Genomic DNA, 26,227 nt, shown 5'->3' with positions numbered 1-26,227 from the left:
ATTCCTCAGCACCTAGGAAAATGCTAGGCATTTACACATTTAGGACATTACAAAAATCCATCCATATACCATTTTGAGCATGGTATTTGCAAAAAAAGAAATCAAAGAAGCCAAAAGAACGAGAGCTTGGGTGCCTGCAGTAGTTATGCTGAGCTTTTTTCCAAGTCTGCTTTTCCATCCCTGACCTTAGTTCCCCTTTGTTCACAGTTGCCTTTTGCCATTGACCAGCAGATCCAAGGCTCTTCTTCCAAGACAGCTTTGAAATACTCGATCCAACTGCAGGGTTAAGGGAATAATCTAAGCATATTGTTTCTGAATTTTGGGTCATTGTTTTGTGTGTGTGTGTGTGTGTGTGTGTGTGTGTGTGTGTTTTAAGGAAACCACTGGTGGTTTTATCATATTCATGTTATGCCAACAGGGCCACTGAATCCAATTCATCAACTGACTGAAGACAAACTGGCTAGCCAAATGGAGTAGAGCTGAAGTGCTAAATAGCTAACTACTATGCTGGAAAGAGGTAAAACTACAGGCAACATTGTATGAGGCAGAATGCAGATTCCTCAGTAGAGCTGTGATATGGACTGCACTTTACCATCCTGATGAATCAGATTCCAACAGCTCAAAGCCTTCCCACATGGTAGGTGCAAAATCCCCAGGCGGGAGCCAAGAGATAACAATTGTCATCAAGGACAGGATTCTGGATAGCTACACGAGTGGGAACTCACCCAATTCACTTGACCTTCTCAGATAGGACTCTCATATGTAGACAGTGAGCACACTGTTCAGAGCTTGTAAGTGGCGGTTCGAAGACTTAGGACTTCAGGGCTGGAGAGTTGGCTCAGCGGTTAAGAACACTGACTGCTCTTGCAGAGGACCCAGGTTTGATTCCCAGCGCCCACATGGTGGCTAACAACTGTCTTAACACCAGTTCCTGGGAATCCGACACCCTCTTCTGTCCTTTGCAGGCATTGCATGACACAAGTGCACTTACACACAAGCAAGCAATACATTCATACACATAAAATAAAAATAATAAATAAGAATTTTGAAAGAAAAAAAAAAGAAGACAGGGCTTCAAGAACAATCTGGCACCGCTGCTTTGGAACTCCAGGTACTTTTGCTGGTAAGCCCATCAAATCTATTGAGCATGTTAGTGTAAAATTCAATCACATTTCCCATTTCAATTTTAATTTTAATTTTATAGTTTTCTTTTGGGGGGGGGTCAAGCTATTATTTCCTAAATCTCTGTAGGGTCTACAAATTTTCATATGCCTTAGATTATATGTTTTAGTTTTGATAACAAATAAAACTTTTCTAATTTTGTTTTGCCAAAAGAGCATTTTACCAAGCAACTGAAGCTAGCCAGGAGTTAGAATAATAGAAAAAGAAGAAGCTGAGCCGGCAGGGTTTTATAAATCAATCACTTTATAACATCCATTCACATTACCTACTGGCCTCTGGAACTGTCACCCATTAAGAAAAATGTCCAGATTCCTCTGAGCTTCAATTCATATTATTTTATAAATGGAAATTTCCCTGTCTACAAATCATAGTTCCAACAGTCCCACTTGGCTGTTGAAACAGCCTATACATAATATAGCCTACACAATTGACTCTATGTAAACATTTAAGATTATCTATTTGTGAGCTAGCAAGATGGCTGGTGCTTGCTACCAAGATTGATAAACTAAGTTTGATCACTAGAACCCACAAGGTAGAAGAACCAAATTGTTCTCTGACCCCCATACAAGTACCATGGCATGTACATGCATATGCACACACAAAGATATGCTCATTTAAAATAGATAAATAAGGGACTGGAGAGATGACTCAGCGGTTAGGAGCACTGGTGCTCTTGCAGAAGACCCAGGTTCGAGTCCCAGCACCCACGTGGTGGCTACCAACTGTCCATAACTCCAGTTCCATGGAAATCTGATGCCTTCTTCTGACCACCACAGGCATTTGCATGACATGGGTGCACTTACATACATGCAGGCAATACACTCATATACATAAAATAAAATAATAATAAAATATTTTGAAGTAAATAAAAAATAGTTATAAAAATATTATCCATTTGTAGTAGAGAATAAATTTTGGATTAGAATCAAGAGGTTTTAATTTCACCTGTTTAATGATGCCAAAGTGTTTGGCACATCAAACCATTTATTTCTGAAGTCTTCATGGCAGAATTATCAACAAAGCATTATATGAAGAATAAATCTTTGATTTTAGAAACTTTTAAGCAAGTTATATCAGAATGAATGAATGAGTGGAATGAATGGATGAGTGGATGGAATATGTTCATGAATGAAATTTTATGGATCACATAACCAACTTTGGGCAAGGGTTATTATTTGGAAAATATTGACTAAGATAAAAACACACAGAGATTTTGTAAATAGATTCTCACTTTCTGGTTTAGTTCCATCCCAAATAGATACTAGAATTAGGCACCTGTCTAAGGAGTCTTGTACACATTAGACCCTGGATTATTTGTGCTATGTCCTCATAGGATTTTTATTTCACTAATGAGGCTTTATAATACCAATACATTTTACCCAGATACTTCCATGAAGGCAGAAATCACGCTGTCTTGTATCTCCAGGATCACGTCTTGAACTCCTGTTGCCTGTACAGGTCTGTTTTTGGTTTTGTAGGGTATTAGCTATCTGTGGTCATTTGAACTGAATTTCGCTTAATTAAAATTAAACACTCAGCTAGTTAGGCACACTAGCCACACTTTGAGTCTTTAGCGACCACATACAGCTCACAGCTATTGAACTGCAGAGTGAAAAAGCCCAACACACCCATATCGCAGATGTTCTGTGGGGTTATGCTGCTGTAGGGAATAGCTCTTACTCTCAACAGATAATCTTTTGGCATAGGTTTTGCTAAAATAAATTTAACTATCTGTGTTTCAATTTGGATGCCCCATAGCAGCATGGAATAGTGTTTAGGGTATGGATAATATGAATTGACAAAATGTTATTTGAAGAAGAGACCTTTGTAGTATACAAATGTGTTTTACTTTTGGAAGAGAAAAGATGAGTTTTTTAAAAATTATGCTTATTTTTATTTTATGCATATGAGTGTCTTGCTTGCATATATGTAAGTGCACCACGTGTGTGCAGTGCTGGAGGAGGCCAGAGGAGGACCCAGGGTTTGGTTGTAAGCTGCCATGCAGATGCTGGGAACTGAACTCAGGTTCTCTGCAAGAGCATCAAGTGCTCTTAAATGCTGATCCATCTCTTCAGTCCCCAAAGATGAGTTTTTAAAATGCAAAACTGTTAGCTAAAATGTCATACAAGCTAATACGAATGCACACCTGTAATATAGGTTCTTACATCTTTGCTTACATTCATTTTGCATATGAGTTTAATAACTAAATATCCATGGCTTTAAAAGAATAATTATATATTTTCTAACATATACATTGAAAAATTATAAAGTTTGCCTCTATTCCATGTTAAATGGTATGTTTCCCTTTGGAAATTATTTTTCTAAAGGAGAAAAATTGCCAGTGTTATAAAAGGAAGACATGTTCTGAGAAGTCCTGCTTAACCTATTTAACTTTGCTTAACCTAGAGTATGCCAAACTTATCTGACTTTCAGACTATTTATAGGTCAGTAATTTTTAAAACAGTGCTTCAAAGATGATTTCTTAGCCAGGCAATTTATGTCACATGTATTTGATGTTTTATATGCAATTTTCAGATGGAGTTAAGAAAAAGCATCTGTATGAAGTTAGATCACCTATTTTATCCAACCATTGTGTTTAAGTAGAAACAAATGAACTGATCACTGTAAAATGGGTTACATAAAGAATTTGAAGTAATACCTCTAAGTAGAGACACATTCCATGTTTCATTTTCAGCCCTGTTCTTCCCCCTTTCTTTCCCTTTCTTTGACTCAGTTTTCATTCTATATTGTTTCTTATTTTCACAACTCTGGCAAGATTTTGCCTTTCAGAAGATAATTTTCAAAGAACGGTACACATGAAATATGGGCAAATTTTGTGATTTTTAATTTATATGTTAGAAGTATACAATTATCCTGTCAAAACCATGAATGCTTAGTTATTAAGCTTTTTTTACAAAGTAAATTTAAGCAAATATGGAAAACAATTTAAAGAGGATAGTAAGTGTAGAATAATAATATAGAAAGCAATACCCTGAAGTTAATGTGTAAATGGTGTGAAGTTTTGAAAACAGTGCGTAGGGTACCCACCATGCTTATCTGGCACCCAGCCTCCTGGACCATCTCTTGTGAAGACTGTGTAGGTCATAGATGCCAATGCTGTTTCCAGTATCACTTCAACTCTCAGTTTCATTCTTGGATCTTCCATGAGGAAGTGAACATTCCCGAATTTCCCCAGTACACTGTATTTAGCTGCTTGGCTGAGATGTTCAGCTTTCTAACCTTACCTCCTTACCACACCCTCTTTCCCAAGAGTCATAATTTTGATTGGAATTTGAACCCCAGTAAAAATGCAAAATAACCTTGGTTTAATAGCATTTGCTTTGAGAACAGTGATTAACATGACAAGCAAATTTCCATCAAATCATGAATTCAACTGTTCCCATTCAATTATGTAATGGACCTATGGATTTACATTTTCAGTTAATTTTAAAGAAGGATGGCATCAGCATCATTTCATGGAAACATTTTCAAAGTGTTTTCCACTAACACTAGTACTGCATGCTGTTCAGAAGGAATAAATGTTCCAAAGTAAAGTAAATCTGGGAAATACTGACTATTAAACCCCTCTTGGTCACCATTCAAATAATAGTGTGTGGTTATAGTGTAATGGTTAACCATGCAAGTCACAGCTGTGGCTAGATGGCCTCAATTTGAAACTCAGTCATTGATTCTAAGTTCTGTGTCTCTGTATTTAACCAGTGACTACCTCATGTGTTATTATGGAAATTTAATAGAACAATGCAAGGCACTTAGTGGCATGCTAGTCACAATAAGCACACTGTGCTGTGGATGATTTTTATCAAACATACCTTCCAATGGATCCATAAAATACAAAACTTGCACACATTAATCAGAAACCATGTGATGTTTCTATATGTGTATTTGTTGTGCAATGTTCAAATTAAGTTAGATCCGTGTCTCCCCAGATAATTGTTATGTCTTTATGGTGAAAATATTTAAAATTCTATTCTTTTTAATAAACGTAATTGAATTTAGACTCCCTCCCCGGCTGCACCACTCTTTATAGCACACTTCCACCCTGCATTCTTTAATCTATAGTTTCCCAAACTTATCTGGTTTTGAGATTGCCTCTTTCACGTATAAAGATTGCCTCTTTCAACATATTCATTGATCAATAATTTGTAAAACAGTATTTCAAAAGATTGTATTTGAAAGCCAGGAGGTCCAAATCATATGTGCTCTTCCAAGGTACTTTTCTATGTAAGGGTATGCTGCCCCCAGCTGGACAGAAAGATCAGTGACGCTAAAGAGCTACGTTCACAGGTGTAGTCCTCAGAAAGTTAAAGAAACTAAACCAACAATAGATGCTTCTATTAAGCTGCATTTTTAAGGAACTTAAGAAGATGTCTCTATTAAAACACCAAGTATACAAATGGACACTGTAGGCAGAGAGAATAGCCAGAGATAAAGCTCTAAACTGCTTCCTGAAATCAACTCATTGTTCTCTGTGTAGAACACTATGCATACAGAAGGTATAGGCATACAGTAGGTGACCAATAAGTATTTTCAGAAGAAATGGCTCCTTGATAGTTTCTTGACAAAGAGAGACAGAAAGTGGAAGGAAACAGTGAACAGCACATCTTTAATCTGATTCTGCAGGAAGCTATGTGACCCTCCAATTAATCTGACTAGAAGCCTTTCCTCTGGGAGGAGTTAGCATTCCCTAAGGGAGTTGTGGTGGTTTGAAGGAGGAATGCACCCCATAGGCTCCAAGTATTTGAATTCTTTGCCCCTAGTTGGTGGCTCTGTTTTAGGAGACTTAGAAGGTGAGGCCTTGCTGGAGAAAGTATGTCACCAGGGGTTGGCCTTTGAGAGTTCTTGCCGTGGTCCCATTTTCAGATTTGCTCTCTCTGCTTCCTGCATGTGCCTGAAGGTTTGAGTGCTCAGCCTTCTGCTCTGGCCTCTTCCTGCCATGCTTTTCCTACCTTTATGGACTTTTATCCCTCTGGGACCATAAGCTAAATAAAGTCTTCCTTCTCTAAGTGGCCTTGGTCATGGTGTTTTTTTCACAGTGGCAGAAAAGTAACTGATACAGGAGAAAAATAAGCTCAACATTTAATAAGCATGTCAACGAGAATTAAAATGCCAAGATGCTAAATATAACAAGTAAGTTTAATGAACAGAAACAGCCAACCCTATCAAACTACAACAATGTGAGAAAGTGGAACTTTCGACCACTGATCTTTCACAAGGCCACCTCAGAGAAGACCCCAGCTCCCGAGCTTCTCCAATTATTGCTGCTTTTTTCCATTTCCTCCTTCTATTTGCTATTTTACTACTAAATATGAACCCTTTTGTTGAAAACATACCAATACCAGAGAAGACATGGGGCCGGGGTGATGGGGAGAAAATCTGGACATTGCTTAGGCAGAGTGCTCTGGGTGAGGAGCAATAGTGAGTGCTTACAAGTTGGTGGAGGGATGTCAAGGACTGTCACAGAGGTCCCAAGGAGCACAACACCCAGTGCAGAAGGAATGGGAGCAGAACAAGTCAAGCCTTTCCAGCAGCAGAAATTCATGGGCTTTCTGTCATGAGTCCTTAACTATATTCCTCTCTAATGTTAGTTTCTGTGCTTTTGTTTCCAAACTCAAAATCCAAAGAGAGGGCCCCTGATTGGCCACATTGAGATCAATTGTGTCCTGAATATTTGTTTGTTCCATCACATACAGGTGCCTCTTTTTCCACTCTGGTCTATGCCTGTGCAGGTCAACGTGTGTGGACTGAATCACAGGCTCTATGTATTCTGACTGCCAGCCAGGCAATGGAGAACCCTGAAGAAGAATAGAAGGAAAGAGAAGAGTGTCTGGGTCATTTCTTCTGCAAACTCCTTCCCTTCTGGGCCTTGTGTTCTACCCTGCCCACATACCTCAGGGCCACCACTCCTGTTACTGACCTTAAACCTAAAGCCTGGACAATCTCCCTTTTGGATTTTCTTGTACATTCCCTACTTTTTGTATCTAGTTCCAATACTAAACTTGCCACCATTTACCCTATTGAAGTGAGAGTCCTGCTTCCTACTGAGTCCTAAAAGATACCAGACATCTATTGCAAAATCTATCAGGAAAATTCTTGACCTCTATGAGTTACAATTTCCTCAGCTGGAAGGTCAGATTCACACTTCATAGCATTATAGTGAGGTTTAAGTGAGTTAATATAAAGTGTAGATCCAAGACCACCGTGCAAGGGGTTTACTTACTCTCTGTACCCCAGCCATTTCTCCAAGGCCTGCTCTTTACCTCCCACACTCAGGGTCTGCCCTAGAAAGGATAGACTTATTGACAAAGTCTCATCTCCGGGACATAGCACCATGTGTCAGCAAGGGGTCTTTCCACTAAAGAAGAAGCTAGAGCCAGCCTAAGGTTGAGGGCATTGTTAAAAACAGTCACCACGACCTCATTGCCAAAACATGAACTCTAAAGACAGAAGCACCCATGTTTCAGTTCTATGCTGTTAGTTATCAAGTTGGATAATCTTGGGAAAGTTGCTAGCCCTCCCTATGCCAAAGAATATTATTAGTTAAGTAGTATAGGATATTTCATATTTCTTTTTAAAAATATTTTATTATTTTTATCTTATGTGTATGTGTGTATTGCCTACATGTAGGTAAGTGCATCCATGTCATACAATTCCTGTGAAGTAAAGAAGAGGCTGTCAGATCCCCTGGAACTGGAGTTACAGACAATTGTTAGCTGCCATGTGTGTGCTGGGATTTGAACCCAGGCCTTCTGCAAGAACAACCTGTTCTTAACTGCTGTGCCATCTCTCTGGCCCAACACTTCATATTTCTATGGACACTTATAAGGAGTGAGAGATATGTCTAACAAAGAACCTGGCACACTCAAGCTATAATGTCTATTTACTGCAGAAACAGCATCAGAGCTCTTTATGAGTACAGCTGCCTGTCATATGGAGTGATCCTAGGGCATTTCCTGTATCCATAGATACTAAACAAGAAAGGACCAAAAGATCTAGCTACCTCGGCATCATCCCCTACCCCGTTGCTATGTCAGAGAACTCTACAAAGCCAGTTGGGAAGAATATAACGATCCATGCTGCTGCCTGCACTTGGCTTCAGTCTGGACACATGATGATACTGTGCAAACAGTGAGTGGTCACTCTCTTGTGGGCAATGCACTGAGACCTTTGTGAACATTTTAAAGCCTAGTCCTCAAAGCAATCTGTTTTTATAGTTCCTACCATCACCTCCATCTAAGGCTAAAAGGATCTATTAAGGGCTTGCCCAAAGTCACATCACTCATGGGTAAACTTAGATATTCATTAGATGCAGCATGATCTCAGAGCCCCCATTCTTAACCCATCTTTCATATTTTCTCAAAATTTTCTAGAAGATCGTAGAAAACAGAGCCACAGGATACACATGCCAAGATGCCCTTTTGGATGGAAATGATTGATCTGAAAAGCAATTGATCTTATGGCTTTGAATACACAGCATGTATAAGAGAAATAGGGGTGTCTTATAGCCCAGAGGTTCTCAGTTCTGATGGTGTATTGCTATCACTGCTTTTCAAAAACTTCCCATGCCTGAACCTCACTGAAAGAAATTCTGGTTTAATTGCTCTGGGTAGAGTCTGGGCATAGGGATTTTAAAGTTCCCATGCAGCAGCTCTAATGCCAGTCAGTGATGAACCAGTGGTGTGGCCTCTCCTTGCCCCTAATGGTACCCCTTAGTCATATGGCTTCTTGGAGGTCTTTAGGGACTGGGTTTGTTTACCTTGGCATTTGGTTCAGGACTAATTAGGTGATCTTCATAGGGTAAGCAAGAACACATTGTGTAAAGTCTGACTTGGGATACCACTTTGCATAGAAACATGAGACTTTTTAAGAAGAAATTTTTTCTCTATTTCTAACTGTAGTCAAATTTCTTTTGGAAAATGGCAACATCCAAATCTCTTTTTTCCCTAATTATGTATTGCAAAAAAAAAAAAAACCGCCTTGAAACATTGCAAGGCAGCCAACACCATTCAGTAAATTACACCATGTAACTGGCTCCGGCCTCATTAGCCTTACCCTCCTGGCCTTATTGAGGGAACAGCCACTTCCCTTTGCAAACCCTCCTGGGAATCGATTTCTTCAGTTTTCCCTGAAAGGTCAGGCTCCCTGCCTTTCCCTGAATCCCTCATCAAGTAGTGACGGCTCAGCCTTTTGTTATCTTCTTGTGCCGTTCCCTTGAGGATGAATTTTACTTACAAATTAAAGATGTCTGCAATTTCAGATAACTTATATTTGGAGAAGAAACAGAGCAAGTTTATTTTGAACAATAACACTTTTAGTGAATCCTGCTAGCCATCTATCTAGCCTTCCCCTTTTTCCTACCAAGACGTGATTTTGTAGGTTTCCTCCTCATCCTCTGCACCGAACACATGCTCAACATCCATCTGTGCTCAATGTTCCATTTTCTCTTCCAAATCACTTTTATCCTTCTCCACTATGATTCATCATGCTCTGGGAATGGCTATGGATTAAGAGTATTCATGGTTCCCTTAAACTGTGTTTTTTAGAGTGATATTGCCATTCATTCTGCTGGCTTCCTCCTTGGCTAAGCACTCTCAGGCTGATAGTTCCTCTGTATGAATGGACAAAGTTTCTCAAAGGCAACCTCTCTAGATCTTGGTACCCATGTCCTAATAGCATCACCTTGCTCCTCAAGCTAAGAGAAGTACCAACTCTATCGTCAGCAGCCTCTGTATTCTGAACCACCTCTTGACTCCCTTGATCTTTGCCTACAACTTTATAAATAGTCACTTTACTAAATTATTCTCCTTTTACTATTTTTAATATGTCATCTTCTTCCTTTTAGGACCCACACCATATGTGACCCACATCTTCAGGTGTAGGGGCTGGATCTTAATTAACCCAACCTAGGCACAATATTTCATTTACCAATAATCAGTTCAGACACCAGGGTTAAGGCAATCAGTATGTGGCACTCCATTAAGAAATATTTTTTTATACTGAGGTGAGCATCTGATTTATGTTGACCAGTTAGTTGGAGAGACCTCAGTTCATGCCAACAACTACCTTGTAACCAAGAGGGGAGGCACCATGAACCCAAAGGCAAGCACACAGGGCAGAAGTGGCTGGAGGGACTATGGACTTACTGGTAAAGAAATAATAACTCTACTTAGGGGGTAAGCCTTCTTTCATCTTTGTGTTCATTTGTGCTCTTGTGAGTTTTGTAATTTGATGCTAAAAAACTAGAGCCTTGCCTCTGAACATTTTATTAGTATTTCTCTTATGCACAGAGAAAGCCATAGAGTTTTAAGCATTTCCTGTGCATAGTCTCATTTGATTTTCTTAATCATGATGTTAATGATTCTAATAGCAGTAAAGCTGAGGTCATAAATAATGGTGCCAGGCAGTATTTCCAAAGTGCTTTCCCTATAAATGTTACTTTGGTTAATCATCACAGGACATCTTTTGCAGGTACTGTGATTATTCTGAGGTCATGGGGACTGCAAAGGCATACATTGGGTCACCCAACTGGTAGGAGGCAACACTGAAATTTGATTCCTTGTAGTTCCATCCTTGTCTCTATTCTATCATACATATTCCAAATGGAGAAAATGAGATTCAGGGAACTCATGAGCAAATGAGGGGAAGAATCAGGACACATATTACATCCTATGCTGTCTTCATTATGCCATATTTTCCTGCCAGTGAGTGCTCCATTGGGATCTTTCTAATAATCTGTTGAGCAGTTAATGGAAATCAGAGCTCTTCAACACTCTAACTTGTCCTAGAAGTAGAACTGAGACATGTGAGGAAAGATTCTCTCTAAGGATCACTAAATACAGTGCAGCCTACCGATAGCATGTGGTCTTCAACTTATACCTCATCTACTCTCTGAGAGAACTTAGCAGAACCATTATACCCACACACGTCTTAAGTTATGGAAATGTTGAATATTTCTAAGTCTGTAATTCTTGATGTGTTTAAAATAAAATATCTGATTTCTTTGGGGCAGTGCTCAGAATCACACCCAAGAGAATGCCCATCTTAGGCATGAGCTCTACCCTTGTGCTGCATCTGAAGCCTTTCTATAGGCACCCATTGACATCTGAATTGAAACACAACTTGGTATACAATAATTCAGTCAAAATTGTGATAAGTACTTCTATATACCTAGAAATTGTATTTTCTCTTGAAATTCTATTTTCATTCTATATCATACACAGAATTTTATTCTAATGCAGCACATGTATTCCTTAAAACATCTATTATTCTTTGTAGTAAAAGTATGAATCTAAATTATAAACTTGTTTTTTTCAAACTTTTTATAATTCAAAATCCCAAGTAAAAATATTTCTTATGAAAGGACTAATAGTTACAAATAATATTGGTATACAATTTGTAAATAATTTGGTGTAATGGCATATTTAATAATAATAATAATGGCATACAATTTTTTGATGGTCTAAGTGTGAAACTTTATTAACAGTATATAATCTCAGATTTTCTTGAATACTTAAAAAGAAACTCACCTTTTAAGTTACTTAAAATACAGTCCCTTATCAAGTAACTATGTTCTTTTTCCAAATTTAGTATTTTTAGTTTTTTAAAATAATTTATTGAGAATTTCATACAGACATATAAGCATATAAGGTGTTTTGATCAAATCCATGCCCACACCCTCCCCTCCTACTCCTCCCATAAGTCCCCATCACATTTTTCTGATAACTTCATGTACTCTTCTTTTTTTTAAAAAAAAAATGGGGCTTTTTGCTACTCTAACATCCCCCCCTCTGAAGAGGTAACTCTAAAATCTTTTAAGGATTAGCTAAGAGCTCCCAAATAGTTTTGACATTTTTGGCCTTTGGAACAGAGTATGTTGTTAAGAGGCCCAAGGACGTTTTGACTTTTCGCCAAGAAATTGGCTACTTTCCTTTGGGGTCTTTTAACACTAACTGCCTAGCCAATTCCTACCTCCTATTCTTATCACGCCTCCTATTCTTATCACTTACCCAGCCTGCAGATAGGGAATTGGGACGCAGATTGCTTTAGTTTCTTCCATGCTGAACAGGAATGCAGGGTGAGGCAATTGGAGTACCTCTTCAGTGGGTCTATCTAAAAGACTCCCAAATTGCATAACTCTTATCTGTAGGGAGAAAAGAAAGTCCTTGACTGGTAAATAGGAGATGTGAAGGAGAAGTAAAGGCAAGAGTAATTAGCATTACAAGTTCTAGACAGGGAACTAGAAAAAAAGTCAGAACAGGGCAAATTTCAAATGTTCATATGAGAGACCACTGAAATTTCTTGACGAGAGCTTCAAAAAGCATCCCTCTATTGGGTTCCTCCTCATTTTTCTTTTGTCTGCCAAGGCTGGACTCAAGAGTGACAGATTCAGGATTTGCTTTCAGGCATTTGATAACTGTTGGAGTGGTTAAAATCCGTATCAGTTCCCTCTGAAAGGCTTCTAGATGGGGGAGAAAACAAATTTGGCCATCATTTTAGAACACTAATGGGGTTGTCTCCCTTAGCTACAGGTGGGCACTACACTATTGCAGACCAAGATTTGAAGTCTTACATCTGAGATGGCATACAATTTGTAAATAATTATTAACTACAAAAGCACACTTTTAATACATTTAGTCAGCAAATAGGTGGGGATTTTCTTACCTATAGTTCATATGGAATGAGCTATTGCTAGCCTGAGGCAGGAAGTAGTATGTTCTTTTCTACTTTTTTTTCACTTTTTTAAAGTTATAGGTGCCAAGAAGCTTTAACATAAATAGATAAATGAAACCATGGGGTTTTTTTTAAATCATAGTTTTAAAAATAATGTTATCAGTGCTTTCAATGCCTTCAGGTTTTCTTTCAAAAGTCTGTTGTGAGCATCAAATCATTTTAATAAGCAGTCTGGTATTTATTTGCCTCCTAGTCTTTATGAAACAAAAGAATTTCTTTTTTTTTTCAATTTTCTCTCGCAATCAGAATGAAAATCCATAAAGACAGAAGTCTTGTCTGTATCATTTGGAATCATGTACCTAGGAGCCACTTAATACATATTTGTTGAACAAATGACCGCAACACCTAAAACCAAAAGGAGGCAGCCACCGTGATTCTGTTGTCACAAAGGAAGGAATGAGTAGATGTGAAGGTATCTGGGTTCTCACCTGGACACTTCCTTCTTCTCCTTCGATACTGTATCTGTAATGCACTCAAGTTCTAGTAGAACTGAAGTTTTCTTCTTGTCCCCAAGAAGTGGGGCAACTCCCAGATTTTGTACCACTGGCCTCGGGTACCTTGGTGGCCATTCCTCTGTCTTCATCCCAGTAGTTTCTCTTACTGGATCCTCCAGTACACTGAGTGGCGTCCAGGATGTCTCTGGGTGATTTGGTGCCTTGTGAGCCCACTAGGCTTTCTGAAATTACTTGCATATCTGATACAATGTCTCCTCATCTGACTTCAGTTAGGAGACTGTTGTGTTGTGGGATGCCATGGTTCTTTTACAGCTTCTTGACTTATAAATTCCATTTGTGCTGTGTGGTGCTTCCATAAAATTATCCCCTTACTGTCAATAGGGAAAGTGAGAGCTGGCATTTCCTGGATACTTACTATTATCCCCATGTTAAGTATTTATTATATGTTAAGAATTTAATTCCTACATAAAACCTGGGAGCTACATATGGCATGTATATATCATTACCCCTAACTTTCAAAGGAGGAAAACAAATTTTAAGAAGTCAATAAATCCCAAAGTTTATATAACTAGAATGAAGTAAGATGTGAACCCGGGCTTTCTGACTCCAGATCATTCATGCTAGTATGTTAAATGATTTTTCCATGGTACACATGAACAGGATGAACAGGATAATTGCCCATGCATTGGGGATTGTAGTACAAAATGTGTATTGACCTAAATTCATGTTCATATTTCCATCCATATTTGTAGGAAAGATGAGTCTGCCTTACAGTTTCCTACATGACCATGACTTTGATGGTTTTTATTTTGGGTACAGATGGACAGCTTGCTTGTAATCTGCTGGTGAAAGGTTGTAGAGGATATATAATAAGTTGTGGAATGGAATTAAGACCAAGAAGAGAACTTACAGAGTGACAACAGCCTGTATTGGTTTTACATTTGGTTACCAGCTGGTAGTTGGCATGATCTTATGTTTTCCTTGGAAACCAGGGAACTATACAAAACAGATGTGAATCTATCTAAATGGAGAAGAAGAAAAGAAACATTAAAATTAGTTATTTCACTAGATGAAGGATTGTAGATGTCATCTTTCAGGAAACTATCCTGGTTTGTATGAGCAACATATGACATCACCATCATCAACATTGTCATCATCATCAACCTACCATCATCACTGCCATTAGAACATTACCACCCCTGTCTTAGTGTAGGTTCTCCCAGAAGCAGACCCTTAAGAAAAGGATTCTAGTGTAAATGGTTTCTTTGGATGCTAGAGAGAGAAAATGGGAGAGAGAGGTAGGGAAAGAATGACAATAATTAAATGCAGAAATATTAAATAGCTAAAGTTATGGGCAACTGAGCTCAGTCCTACAAATGAAACTTGAAACCAGTGAGAAAACATCTCCACCAGACCTTACTGGTCATTGGTAGAGGATCATGAGGAAGTTAATTCTCAGGCACTTCTTGTCTGTGACAAGAGGAAGCAAATGACCTTAGAATTCAAGTAAATTTTTTTTGTCTTTTTGAAACAAGGAGTCCTATAGCATCCGCTGGGCTGGACCTCACTCTGTAGACCAGGCTGGCCTTGATCTCACAGAGCTCCACCTGCCTCTCCCTCCCAATTAAAGGGTTAAAGTATTGGGATTATAGTCATTGCCACCATGCCCAGCTCAAGTAAATTTTCAAGAAAAGAACTTTAAGAGCTAGGAGTCAGATATGTTGCACTGAAGAAGAAAGCCACAGGGAGATATATGGATCAGTAACAGCACAGAAACCAATTGCTTTCATAGGGTAAGAGATAGGCAATAGCTAACACTTAGTGGCTGATTAGAAATCCTTTAATTATCATAGCCTCCATGTAATGTAGGTACTCTCCTTGTTGGCATTTTATAGTTAAGAAAAAGGATAGAGACAAAGTAATTTCCCATGAAGAAGTAGTCAGTACTTAGTGAAGCCAGAAGAATCCAGTGAGCATGACTCAAACCCATCATGTTATTCCATTTAACTCTATGCAGACCTTTGCTGGCCTCGAACTCACAACTGATCCACCTGTCTCTACCTCCCAAGTGCTGAAATTATGGGTGTGAGCCATCATACCTGGCTTTTTGATCGAAATGTGTTTCTCCAGCTCTCATTCTCCTGTCCAAACTGAGTACTTTTATCTAGAAAACCATACAAATTGCTTTCGCAGTCTTCCTTTGGCCCTTAATTTGAATTGGCAGAGCTACTGATGATAACTGGTGACAGAATTTTCTTAAACTCTATCCAATTTACCCACTACTTTCTTCAAACCTATGAGGTAAGGGTTATTATATTTCCATTTTACTGATGAGGAAGTCAAACTATCAGCAATAAATAACTTTCTTGAGGTCATAGATTCAGTGACTGGGAAAACCAGGGTTCAGGCTTACTGTGACTTCTTTGTTTAATCGCTGCATTCTGCTGTCTCCTTAGTTAGAACATTTGAAGGAACCACATTTTGAGTGGACTGTAGCAGTCTACTCAAAGTTCTGAGACCCACCTCTAAAACGAAGCAAGGGTAATACACATACCCAATCCAGGAAACTAGCAGAAGATTATCTCTGTTGATTTACAGAGCTTGAACCACAATGATACATCTTCTCTTAGGCAAGCTCATACCTATCTGGGCTCTTGTTTTGACGAATCAATAAATGGGCTGACATTTGACTTAGGGATGCCTTGTTTCATGTGAAATTCCTCTTGAAAAATTGCCATGAATAAGTCATCCTTGGCCTTGGAAGCAGGTATAGACTGTAGATAGTGAATCGTTCTTCAAGGGGCTAAAAGTGTGAAATGTCAGTAATTAACATTTTCAAATATTTGGTTTTTCTCCAGTTTCAATGGTATTCATTATACAAAATACTGAAATAAAGACAATAAAACGAACAACCAAAACCACATTCAAATTACCTTCAGTCACGTCACTTTTATTTTCTTCAAATCAATGCCTTTAGTTCATTTTTATAATTAATAACACAATGCAAACTGGGTAAAATTTTATGCATATATTTATAATATGAGAGAGGCAGAGGAGACAGAGCCTGAGCTGTTTATTTGGGTAAACACATATCATGTGGCAAGAGCACCCAAGAGACTGAGCCAAACTAGTTTTTATAGTAGTTCCACTACCAAGATAGTCCACTAATTCACTAATCACAGGAATGATTAATCCATGCCGTTCAACAGAGAAAAGCCCTAATCACCTCTTCAAGGTCCCATCTGTTCCCATTTTTTGATACCTCATAAATGGAATTACTTTTCAGCATGAAGTTTTGAAAGAAACAAACCATATTCAAATCATAGCTGATAGTATAAGGTATGAGGGGAAAGTAGCTTTCAATCTGTTTCCAAGTCTCAGTAGCAACTGCTATCAGTGTCTCTACTTATGTCTTTATTTCTTCTATGTTCTATACATACAAGCTATTAACATCTTTTAAAATGAAAATATGAAGTTTTCTTTACAATATGTGCTCGACTTCCTTAGTTGGGATTTACATTACAGTGTTCCATTACACAGACTACAATTTATTTAATCACTCTCTTCCTGGAGGACACTGGCTTGTTTCAAGATACATGGTCAGACAATACATAAGCTTTTTTTGCAGTGAGTAGTGGTTGATGCTATGAATGGCTCATCTATCAGCCTTCCTCCAACCAAGGCTCAGGGCACATCACATGAGGTGAGATGGAAAGAATGTAAGAGCCATCAATTGGAGCTGTGTCCTAGTGTCATTCTGTTGCTGTGATAAGACATTCTGACCAAAAGCAACTTGAGAAGGAAAGAGTTTACTTCAGCTTACACTTACAGATCACAGCCCATCATTGAGGGAGGTCAGGCCAAGAGCTTGAATTCAAAGCAGAACCCAAGGAGTAACACCGCTCTTTAGTTTGCTCAGTTAGCTTTCTTATACAACCAAAGATCATCTTCCATGGCATGATACTGCCCACAGTGGACTGGGCCCTCTCACATCAATTAGCAATCAGGCCAATCACCAATGTAGAAAATGTAGAAAATTCTAGATTGTGACTAGCTGACAATAAAAACCAGTCAGGAGAGGAAGAGAGCTGTGGAATGCTGATTTCTGAACATGACATGGCTGTTGCACACATTAGCTCATAGCAGCTGTGGTTACCTGCATAAGGTCCAGCCAGTCAAAATTCCATCATGGCTGGGGAAGGAGCCCATGAGATCTCAGCCCTAGTGAATGAGCAGTTGATCGCTGCTGAGGGAGAGTCACTCTCCTTTGGGGATGTGGCTACTGGCAGATTGCCCATGCCCCAGTGGATATATCCACACCCATGTACTTACATGAAGCACTAATTGAACTCATGGGAGTTATTAATAAAAATAGGACATGAAGTTAGGAGGTTTGGAAAGTGGGGAATACTTGAGGGCATTGGAAGGAGGTAATTGTGGGTGGATATGATCAAAATACACTATATTAATGCTTGAAATTTTCAAATAATAAATAATCTAGTTTTTTAAGTAAATAAAAATGAGTGGATGAGTATGAAGACCTCCCAATGAAATGGGGATACCAAGAAAGGAAATATCAAGTATCCAGACCCTTCCCCACAAACAGCTGGATGAGGAAGTGCAGGAGGATGGCTGGGAAGAGGAAGAAGTGGAGGGGCTCCACCAGTCATGACTGAGAATCTTAGTTCCAACACTGGCCAATCATCTTAGCCAAATTGGTGAGCTCCAGGTTCAGTGAGACGCACGGTCTCAGAAAATGAGGTGGAAAGCAATCAAGGAAGACACCCAGTGTCGATTTTGTTTTATACATGCTCACATGTACATATAACCATATGGACACATACATACACACACAATCTCAGCTCCACTGTGTAGAGGCCTTTGACATGTCTCGCTTTTCCCTTTGGAAATAAACACGGACCTCAGGAGAGGCTATACTGGCCAGCTTTCAACAAGCCATCCTCCCTTGGAGAAAAAAATAATTACTTAAGCCCTGTCATCTTCATGCTTCTGGCTGTCTCCTCCTCTGTCAGTTGCTTCAGTGGATTCTCACCTGTCCTGTGAGGGCATGCAATCTGAGCTCCAGGAAGGTGCAAACCTTGGTCTTCATGGGGCATTCCTTTTTCATTTCTTTGGGCTCTGACTTTGAGACACCTAGATAAAGACTAAATTCTAGCAACCCAGAAACCATTTAGGAATGCATAGGACATGAAGCAAGAGAAGGCTAATTCCATAAGTACCATCCTTCTTACCCTAGCAGGCAGAATTGGAGACTCTCCAATACAGTGATGGTGCAAGGACTAGAGGGAGGGAGCTGTCCGTGGTCCTGGCCAGCATGGAGGCATGAGTGTTTAACATCCTGATCCACCTTCTGCTAACCTCTGGGAGGAGTCTGGACCTGCAGAGCTGGGTCCTTTACATATTTTGTAATCAGATTATTTTATCTTTGTTTTTTTTTTTTATTAAGTTTCTTGTATATTTTGGTTAACTTCTTATCATGATTTGAAAATATTTTCTTTCGTTCCATAGGCTGTTTCACTCTGCTGATTGTGCCCTTTGTTGTGCATTGTAGTTTTCAATCTTACTTGTTTGTTTAATTTTGTCTTATTTTGATGGTGGATCTTGTAGTCATATCTAAAAACAGTTTTTTCAAGATCAATGTCAGGAAGCTTGGTCACTATGTTGGGTCATGTTTGAGTCTGAGTCCTTAGTACATTCTGAAGTGATTTTCATACGTGGTGTGAGATAAAGATCCAACTGTATTCTTCTCTATGTGGATATCTAATTTTTCTGATACTGTTTTAAATTTTTCTGTCCTTATTCCTTTGTGTATTTATGTTATATTTGTCAAGAATGAACTGACCATAAATATGTGGATTTATTTTGGGGATCTCTATTTGATCCCATTTGTCTGTGTCTTTCTGAAATACCATACCATGATATTTTTCATTGAACTTTTATGTATTTCATACAGAACATTTTAATCATTTTTATCCCTACTCTCCCATAGTTCACCCCCTCATACACACCAGATTCCATGCATTCTGTCATTTATGTTAGAGTCCCCAGATGTCCCTCAATGCAAGTTCATCCACTGGGGTCTAGTCAGCCAATCTATAGTCTCTCCCTTTAAGAAGATAAACTCTCCCTTACCCAGTAGTAATTAGTTGTCAATAGTTCTTTGGCTAAGGTTGGGGGCTGCTGTCCATTTCCCTAGTTCTATACTTGATTTTTGTCTGCTTGAGTTTGCATGGTAATGTGCATGCTAACACCATTGCTGTCGATTCATATGAGGAAGGGCCCAGGACCCTGCAAGTCTCTCTTTCCATATGGTCATGCACCTCCTCCCCTGGCTCTTACAATCTTTCCATCCCCTCTTCTTCAATTGTCCCTGAGTCCTTGGTGGATAAAGTTTAATATAGGAGTCCTGTCCAGGGACCCACACTCTGCAGACTTTTATTCTCTATGTTTTGGCCATTTGTGGCCTTTGTATTCATTGCTGTCTATTGCATGAGGGAGCTTCATTGATGAAGGTTGAGAAATGCATTATTATTCTCTACACACTTTATCCCACTGTGCTCCATGAGTCTCCACTGTAGATGTTTCACTGAGGATTGGCCATCTCACAGACACATATCTGTGTGTGACCAGTTGTGGATCTCTGAAATAGTCTCCATATGTTGAAAACGAAGATACTTTGATGAGGCATACTTGTCTATAAATGTAAGAATCCATATTTAGCATGTAGTAAGACATTACATTTGTCGAGGGATGTGACAGTCTTAGGGTCTTAGGGTTTTCTCTAAGATCTAGGACCTCTCCAGCCGTGTGTATTTGGCTATGTTTACAGTGCCATACACGAGGTCCCTCCCATTGAATGGACTTTATGTCCAACTAGGTAACTGTTGATTACTGCAAGATAAAAGTACTACTGCACAAATATCGTTTGCTGTGCTGGTCTTTGTTGGTGTTATTAGTCCTTATAGCTAGGGTTGGACCATCAATTGATGTTCTCCTTTAGCAGTTTGTATAGTGCCCTCCAAAACTATGAGAGCTGACCTCCAGGGAGGTACCCACGGTCAGTTCCAGCTCCATTGCTCCAACTTTATGTCTGAAGTATGTTCTGTCTTCAGCAATAGGGTGTTATCTTCGCTCTCTGAGAGGCAATCAAGGGCTGTGGGAATAGCCTGTGTAATTTTGGGGGTCTCTTGGATTACCCTGTCCAACACTTCAAAGGGAGGTTTCTCCTGTCTGTCACTGTTTTTTTTATTATATAGCCTTCAGTTATACACACAAACTCATGTAGAGGTATTGTTTGAGTAATATTTCAGTAGGTTTTGCTTTGAACTAATACATTTCCTTCTGGTTTTTCACACCAGCTAAGAATTATTTATCTTTCCTCTCTCTCCCTGTTTGTCACTCTTCCCTCACCAGTTAAAGTACTCCCTTTTCCCCCATTTCACCCATCTCCTATGGTCCCCACTCCCTTGAGCTCCTTCTCCCCATCTACTCCACGGCTCCTTGTACAGTCCTCCTTCTTCCCTTTCCAGTTAAATGCCCCCATCTTACCCATTTCCTCCTTAATAACACCTGTGTCCCACTGTTCTTCTCTCTCAGGTTCTTCTTTCCCTTTACCTCCATGGCTCCTTTCCATTTTGCCTGGCACCTGCAGTTACATCAGAATATATACCCACATATAAAAATTGGTTGTTAAGATCCACAGATAAGAAAGAACATACATCATTTGCTTTTCTGAGTCTGTGTTACTTCACTTAGAACTAGAAACTCTTGTACCATGAGAGTTTTAAAAGATTTGTTTATTTTAGTTTTATGTATACGGATGTTTTGCCTATGTGTATACATGTCTATCATGTGCAATGACTGCAGAGGTCAGAAGAGGGTTTCAGAACCCCTGTAACTGGAATAATGGGGAGATGGTAGCTGTCATGTGGGTGTTGGGAACCTGGGTCCTCTGCAAGAGCACAACTATTCCTAACTGCTGAGCTAGCTCTTCAACTCCAAATTCCAATATTTATCATAGTTTAACTAAGATTTATATGCTATGACAAGATCAAGTTGTATAATGCCCCAGCTTTATTCATTTTGCCCAAAATTCCTTTGGCTAGTAAGGATCATCTGGGATCCTATATAAATTTTAAGATTTATTTTTCTATTTCTGTGAAAAATGTCAGTAGAATTTGGTAGGGATTACATCTACTCTGTTGAAAATTAAGGTGGAGCAGGGCATGGTGGTGCATGCCTTTAATCGTAATGCTCGGGAGGCAGAGCCACACAAATATCTATGAGGTGGAGGCCAGGATGTGCTACATAGTGAGTTCCAAGCCATCTGGGTCCTATAGGGAGACTCTGTCTCAAAATCCCCCCCATAATTAATATATATAATGATAGAGCAAGACAACTAACATTGACCTTTGGTCTTCACATTTGCAATCACATACAGACACACACACGTCTGCACACACATATAACACATACATAAATGCATACATCACACATACACAATACACACACACATACACCAACTGTATAAACAGGTAATATATAGATAAGATAAATGTAAAAGAAAGAATAACATGGGTGCCTAAAAATATAGGTCTCTGGGCACTGCTAGAGAGCTCCCAGCTAGCCTGGGAAGTTTGTCAGACTCATCCACTTGGTTGCCATTCATCCTGCATGAGGCAGGACTTGGCTTGTTGGTGCTACCAGAGCTAGCCTGCCTGGAAACATCCCATCACTCCAATAAAATACAGGTCTCTGACCCTGTGTCTAGTAATTCTAAATGCACAGATGTAGAAGAGTGCCCTGGATTTACAGTTGATGCTACAACTGGACTGAAAACCACACTTGAAGAAGCACCTAGAAAATCCCTTAAGATTTAACTGTTTTGAAAATCAGTTGTAAAGTATGTATTTTAAATCATGTCTTTAAAGACATTGACATTCTCCCCTTGCATCACACACTGCATGTGTTCATATAAATGCAAAAGCAACAGAAGTCAAAGTGTGTTGACTTCCTACACCTGACTTCAATTATAACACCCATGCGGTGAACTGGGCACCTGAGCCTCTGGTTTGTGTCACATGATTATCCAGTTACTGGATTTCTAAGGCAATAAGAGAACGATTCATTCCAAGAAGCATTTAAAAATGCAAAATTTTGTAACCACTAATATTTTTCTCAACATAAATAAAATTCTCACTTTTCTAGTATATTCACTATTTTACAATGTGTTCACTTATTTGTTCAATTATTAATGTTAATCTACCAACTATGTCTTTAGTTAATATCTGCTGAATCATAAGAACCTTCAAAATATTCCCAAACAGACTTGAAGAATAACTGGAAAATGGAAGTTATGGGATTGAATGGTTAATCTATACCTCACAGCAGTCTGTAGAACATGTAATAAAGCACACGAAACTGTTTTATTTGATGCTCTAAAACTTTATTGCTTGTGGCTATCTTGATACAGTTTTAAATCAAAGTAGATTTACATAGGCATAATAACAAAGCAGCAATTAGAGTCATAATGAATGAAAGTAGAGACTAAATTTTGTAGATTAAAATTTCTACCAAACCAAATAATTCATTTCCAATGACAATCTTTTGTTTTACATTTAGTCATACATATTTTTTAGGAGTTCCTGCAGCAGATAAATTGAAAGCATAAATGAAACTTGAGTGACACAGGTCACAACTTTGATTATTATTCATGAAAGGTGAGAAATTATAGTTTAAATTAAAAGTTTGAGATTATCATTTTAAATCAAAGATAACTCCAAAAGATCTACCATTATGCTCTGAGGTATGTATTAATATTTTTTTATTTCAGATAATTTTCATTTATTTTGTGATACTCCATTGTGTTACTAAAAGTTAACATCCCAAATTAAGGTTTTCTTTTCAAACAAAAGAAGCTGTTTCTATCAACAGATTTTCAGTTGACAAACCAAGATCTGTTCATGACTTCATTTTCTGGAGGGCATTGCAAAGGATTCCAACTTCACCTACAATGAAGAATATGATAAAAGTGGGACACCTATTAATAAATAAACATTTTTAAATCTCTTAAAAATATTTTATTGAATTTTGTGGATTACATACAATACATCTTAATCATATTTAGCCCCTTTCATATTTGTGCCCCCATAGCCTATCCATGGGACATCATGTATTTTGTCTTTTTTTAATGTTCTTTTTTTTAACTTTTACAAAAACTTTATTAAGAATTTCATACATGCATATAAGGTGTTTTGATCAAATCCATGCCCACTCCCTCCCCTCCAACTCCTCCCATATCTCCCCATCACTTTTTTCTTTTTCTTTTCTTTTCTTTTTTTCTTCTTTATTTATTTTTATGGGGCTTTTGGCTACTCTAACATTCCCCCCTCTGAAGAGGTAACCCTAAAATCTTTTAAGGACTAGATACAAGTTCCAAAATACTTTTTTAAATGCAAAAACCCTATAGGATCATTGAGAGGAATGCGTAGGTAAGTCAGGTGTCACCCCAAACTTCATGGCGCTTACAGCATAGTTATAGAGACAGCACTTGGGCAACAGTGGCATGTTTGGAGAGTACTAGAGTTTTTATCATCATCAGCACCCTTTTTCATAAGCTACCTCCTAGGGTCTAAGAGGTTTCTCTAGATGACAGGTTTCCATGCAGATCCTTAGATCTGAACAGTTTCTTTTTTACATACTCTTTCATAAAAGCTTCAATGAGCTAAGCTGCTAAACTTAAAAGCATGTAGTTCTGAACTTGCACTGAGGAACATCTGGGTACAGATGCTTGACTGGATAGGACTTAACAGGTATGACAGAATGCATGAAGTCTGGTGGGGGGTTGGGGGGCGTGGATGGGAGAGGGGGCTCTAAATTTGATTAAGAACTGTTGTATGACATGTACAAAAGCTCAATAAAAGATTTTTTAAAGTATGTGTTCCATTTAATCTCCTGTGTCAGAATCACTTGAGTTTCCGGGCCTTAGCACAAATTTAGCAAACTTAATTTGGGACTATAACTCAGGACTACAAGCTTTTCCAGCTCTGTAAATGATTCTTAGGTACACTAAGGTTTAAGAAAGTTTCACCTAAGTGGAAAACTCAGTCAAGATTGTTAGGTCCTTTTGCATTCCACTGACATTACATAAGATGGGGACTCTTACTGGGCCCACATGTCTTCCTTCTATACACTCTCTTTGGTTCACCCATTCATTCAATAGTTCTTGAATATCTAATACAATTCTCGTGAATAGGAATATGTTCTAGGCACTTAACAGAAAACCTGATATGGATGTCTGCTCAGGTCTAGTAGGGGACACAGACAAGTAAACAATTCTAAAATAATATAATGATGAATCTTCTGTGAGAGGAATCTGCAGAAATGTAAAGACATAGGAAGGATATGCAAACAAGTCTTCCTATAAAAAGAAATGTCTGTGCAAGACATAAAAGATGAACTCGCTTTGAACATCTCAAACAGGCATGGAAGGCGAGTATTTCAAACAGAAAGCTGCATGGGCAAAAGTCAGGAAAGAGCATAGGGACTAGGGGTTGATCTGTATTGCTAGAGGATATTTTCAAGATCTAGAGAGAGTCAGATATGAATGAGCACAGTAACCCTGTGGTGTTTTAAAAGTAATGATTTTAATATCCATTACCAAGGAAGACTGAGAGGCCAGGAGATGAGCTGGCTAATTGGGCAGTGTGGTGATTTGAATGAGGTGTCCACTGTAGGCTCAAGTATTTGAACAGTTGGTCAGTTGGTGGTGCTGTTTGTGAAGGTTCAAGAGATACAGTCTTGCTAGAAGAAGCACATCCCAGGAAGCAGGATTTGAGAGCTCACAGCCCATCTCATCTCTAGTCAGCCTCTCACTCTCTCGCTCTTTCACTCTCTCACTCTCACTCTATCACTCTCTCACTCTCTTTCCCTCTCTCACTCCCATGCCTGACCAGCTTTCTGCTCTTGCTACCTCTTGCCATGCTTCTCCCACCATGATGGACTCTCATCCTTCTGGAACTTTAAGCCCAATATATTCTCCCTTCTATATGTTGCCTTGGTCATGATACTGTATCACAGTGACAGAAAAGAAACTAATACTTTTATGGTCATCAATAAAGTACACAAAAACCTGTGCTTAGTGTGTGAGATTCCAGGCTAGGTGATACTGACACTTAGAGGGAAATGGAAATGAAGATAGAGGCAAAGGACAAAGGGGAACCTCAGAGTGGCAGGCAAGGGGTGGGAAGGCAGTATAGTGGTAGATGGGTAGGAAGTCAGAAGGTCGAAGGAGAAAGGACACTTGAAGCCATTTTGACCCACTTTGTACAGATTTCTTCCCAATGAACCTGTGGCTTATATAAAGATGCTTTCTCCTTAGTTTAACACTTTGACATTTTCTTTCTGTTCCTATAGGAAAGGTAAGAAGACACGGTCCTCTACTTCTGGGACAGAATATGGTTCCATTGGATGTGAGTTACTTACTGTTGATGGAGTCAGCCAAAATCTTCAGCTGCTGGGTGTTGTCCAGGACCTCAACCCTTTGGGTGTATGGGTCATAACGAACTGAGAAGGGCCGAGGGATTGTGGCAGCAAAGTTTCTGAAACCAAAACCAAGAGACTGAGTGAAGGCCACCATTTGGAGAAAAGTAATTCTGAAAGATTTCTGAGTAACATTCTTACTAAAACAGGGGCTTTGAAGCTTAAGGTCGAAAAGTAAAAAGAATTTGAATGACTCCATATGGGGAAGCCTCTGTGTGTGTGTGTGTGTGTGTGTGTGTGTGTGTGTACATTTAATCATCTCGCTCCCCAAAGTGAGGTTG

The 26,227-nt window shown here is 38.9% G+C and overlaps 1 protein-coding gene across 1 annotated transcript in view; it reads right to left on the bottom strand.

The window, feature by feature from the left end:
* Nucleotides 1-22,827: 22,827 nt before the first annotated feature.
* The window catches only part of Pah (phenylalanine hydroxylase), a 67,494-nt gene continuing 64,094 nt past the window's right edge, over nucleotides 22,828-26,227 (bottom strand). Inside the window, exons 12-13 of the mRNA XM_008832602.2 lie at nucleotides 25,890-26,005; nucleotides 22,828-23,413 (exon numbers count right to left, since the gene is read on the bottom strand). Of these exons, the coding sequence (XP_008830824.1) occupies nucleotides 23,367-23,413; nucleotides 25,890-26,005 (163 nt within the window). The 3' untranslated portion in view covers nucleotides 22,828-23,366. The remainder of the gene's footprint in view (nucleotides 23,414-25,889; nucleotides 26,006-26,227) is intronic.

Source organism: Nannospalax galili, unplaced genomic scaffold (assembly GCF_000622305.1).
Source record: "Nannospalax galili isolate Female #2095 unplaced genomic scaffold, S.galili_v1.0 scaffold415, whole genome shotgun sequence".
Classification (NCBI taxonomy): domain Eukaryota; kingdom Metazoa; phylum Chordata; class Mammalia; order Rodentia; family Spalacidae; genus Nannospalax; species Nannospalax galili.
This window is presented reverse-complemented; position numbering and strand designations above follow the sequence as displayed.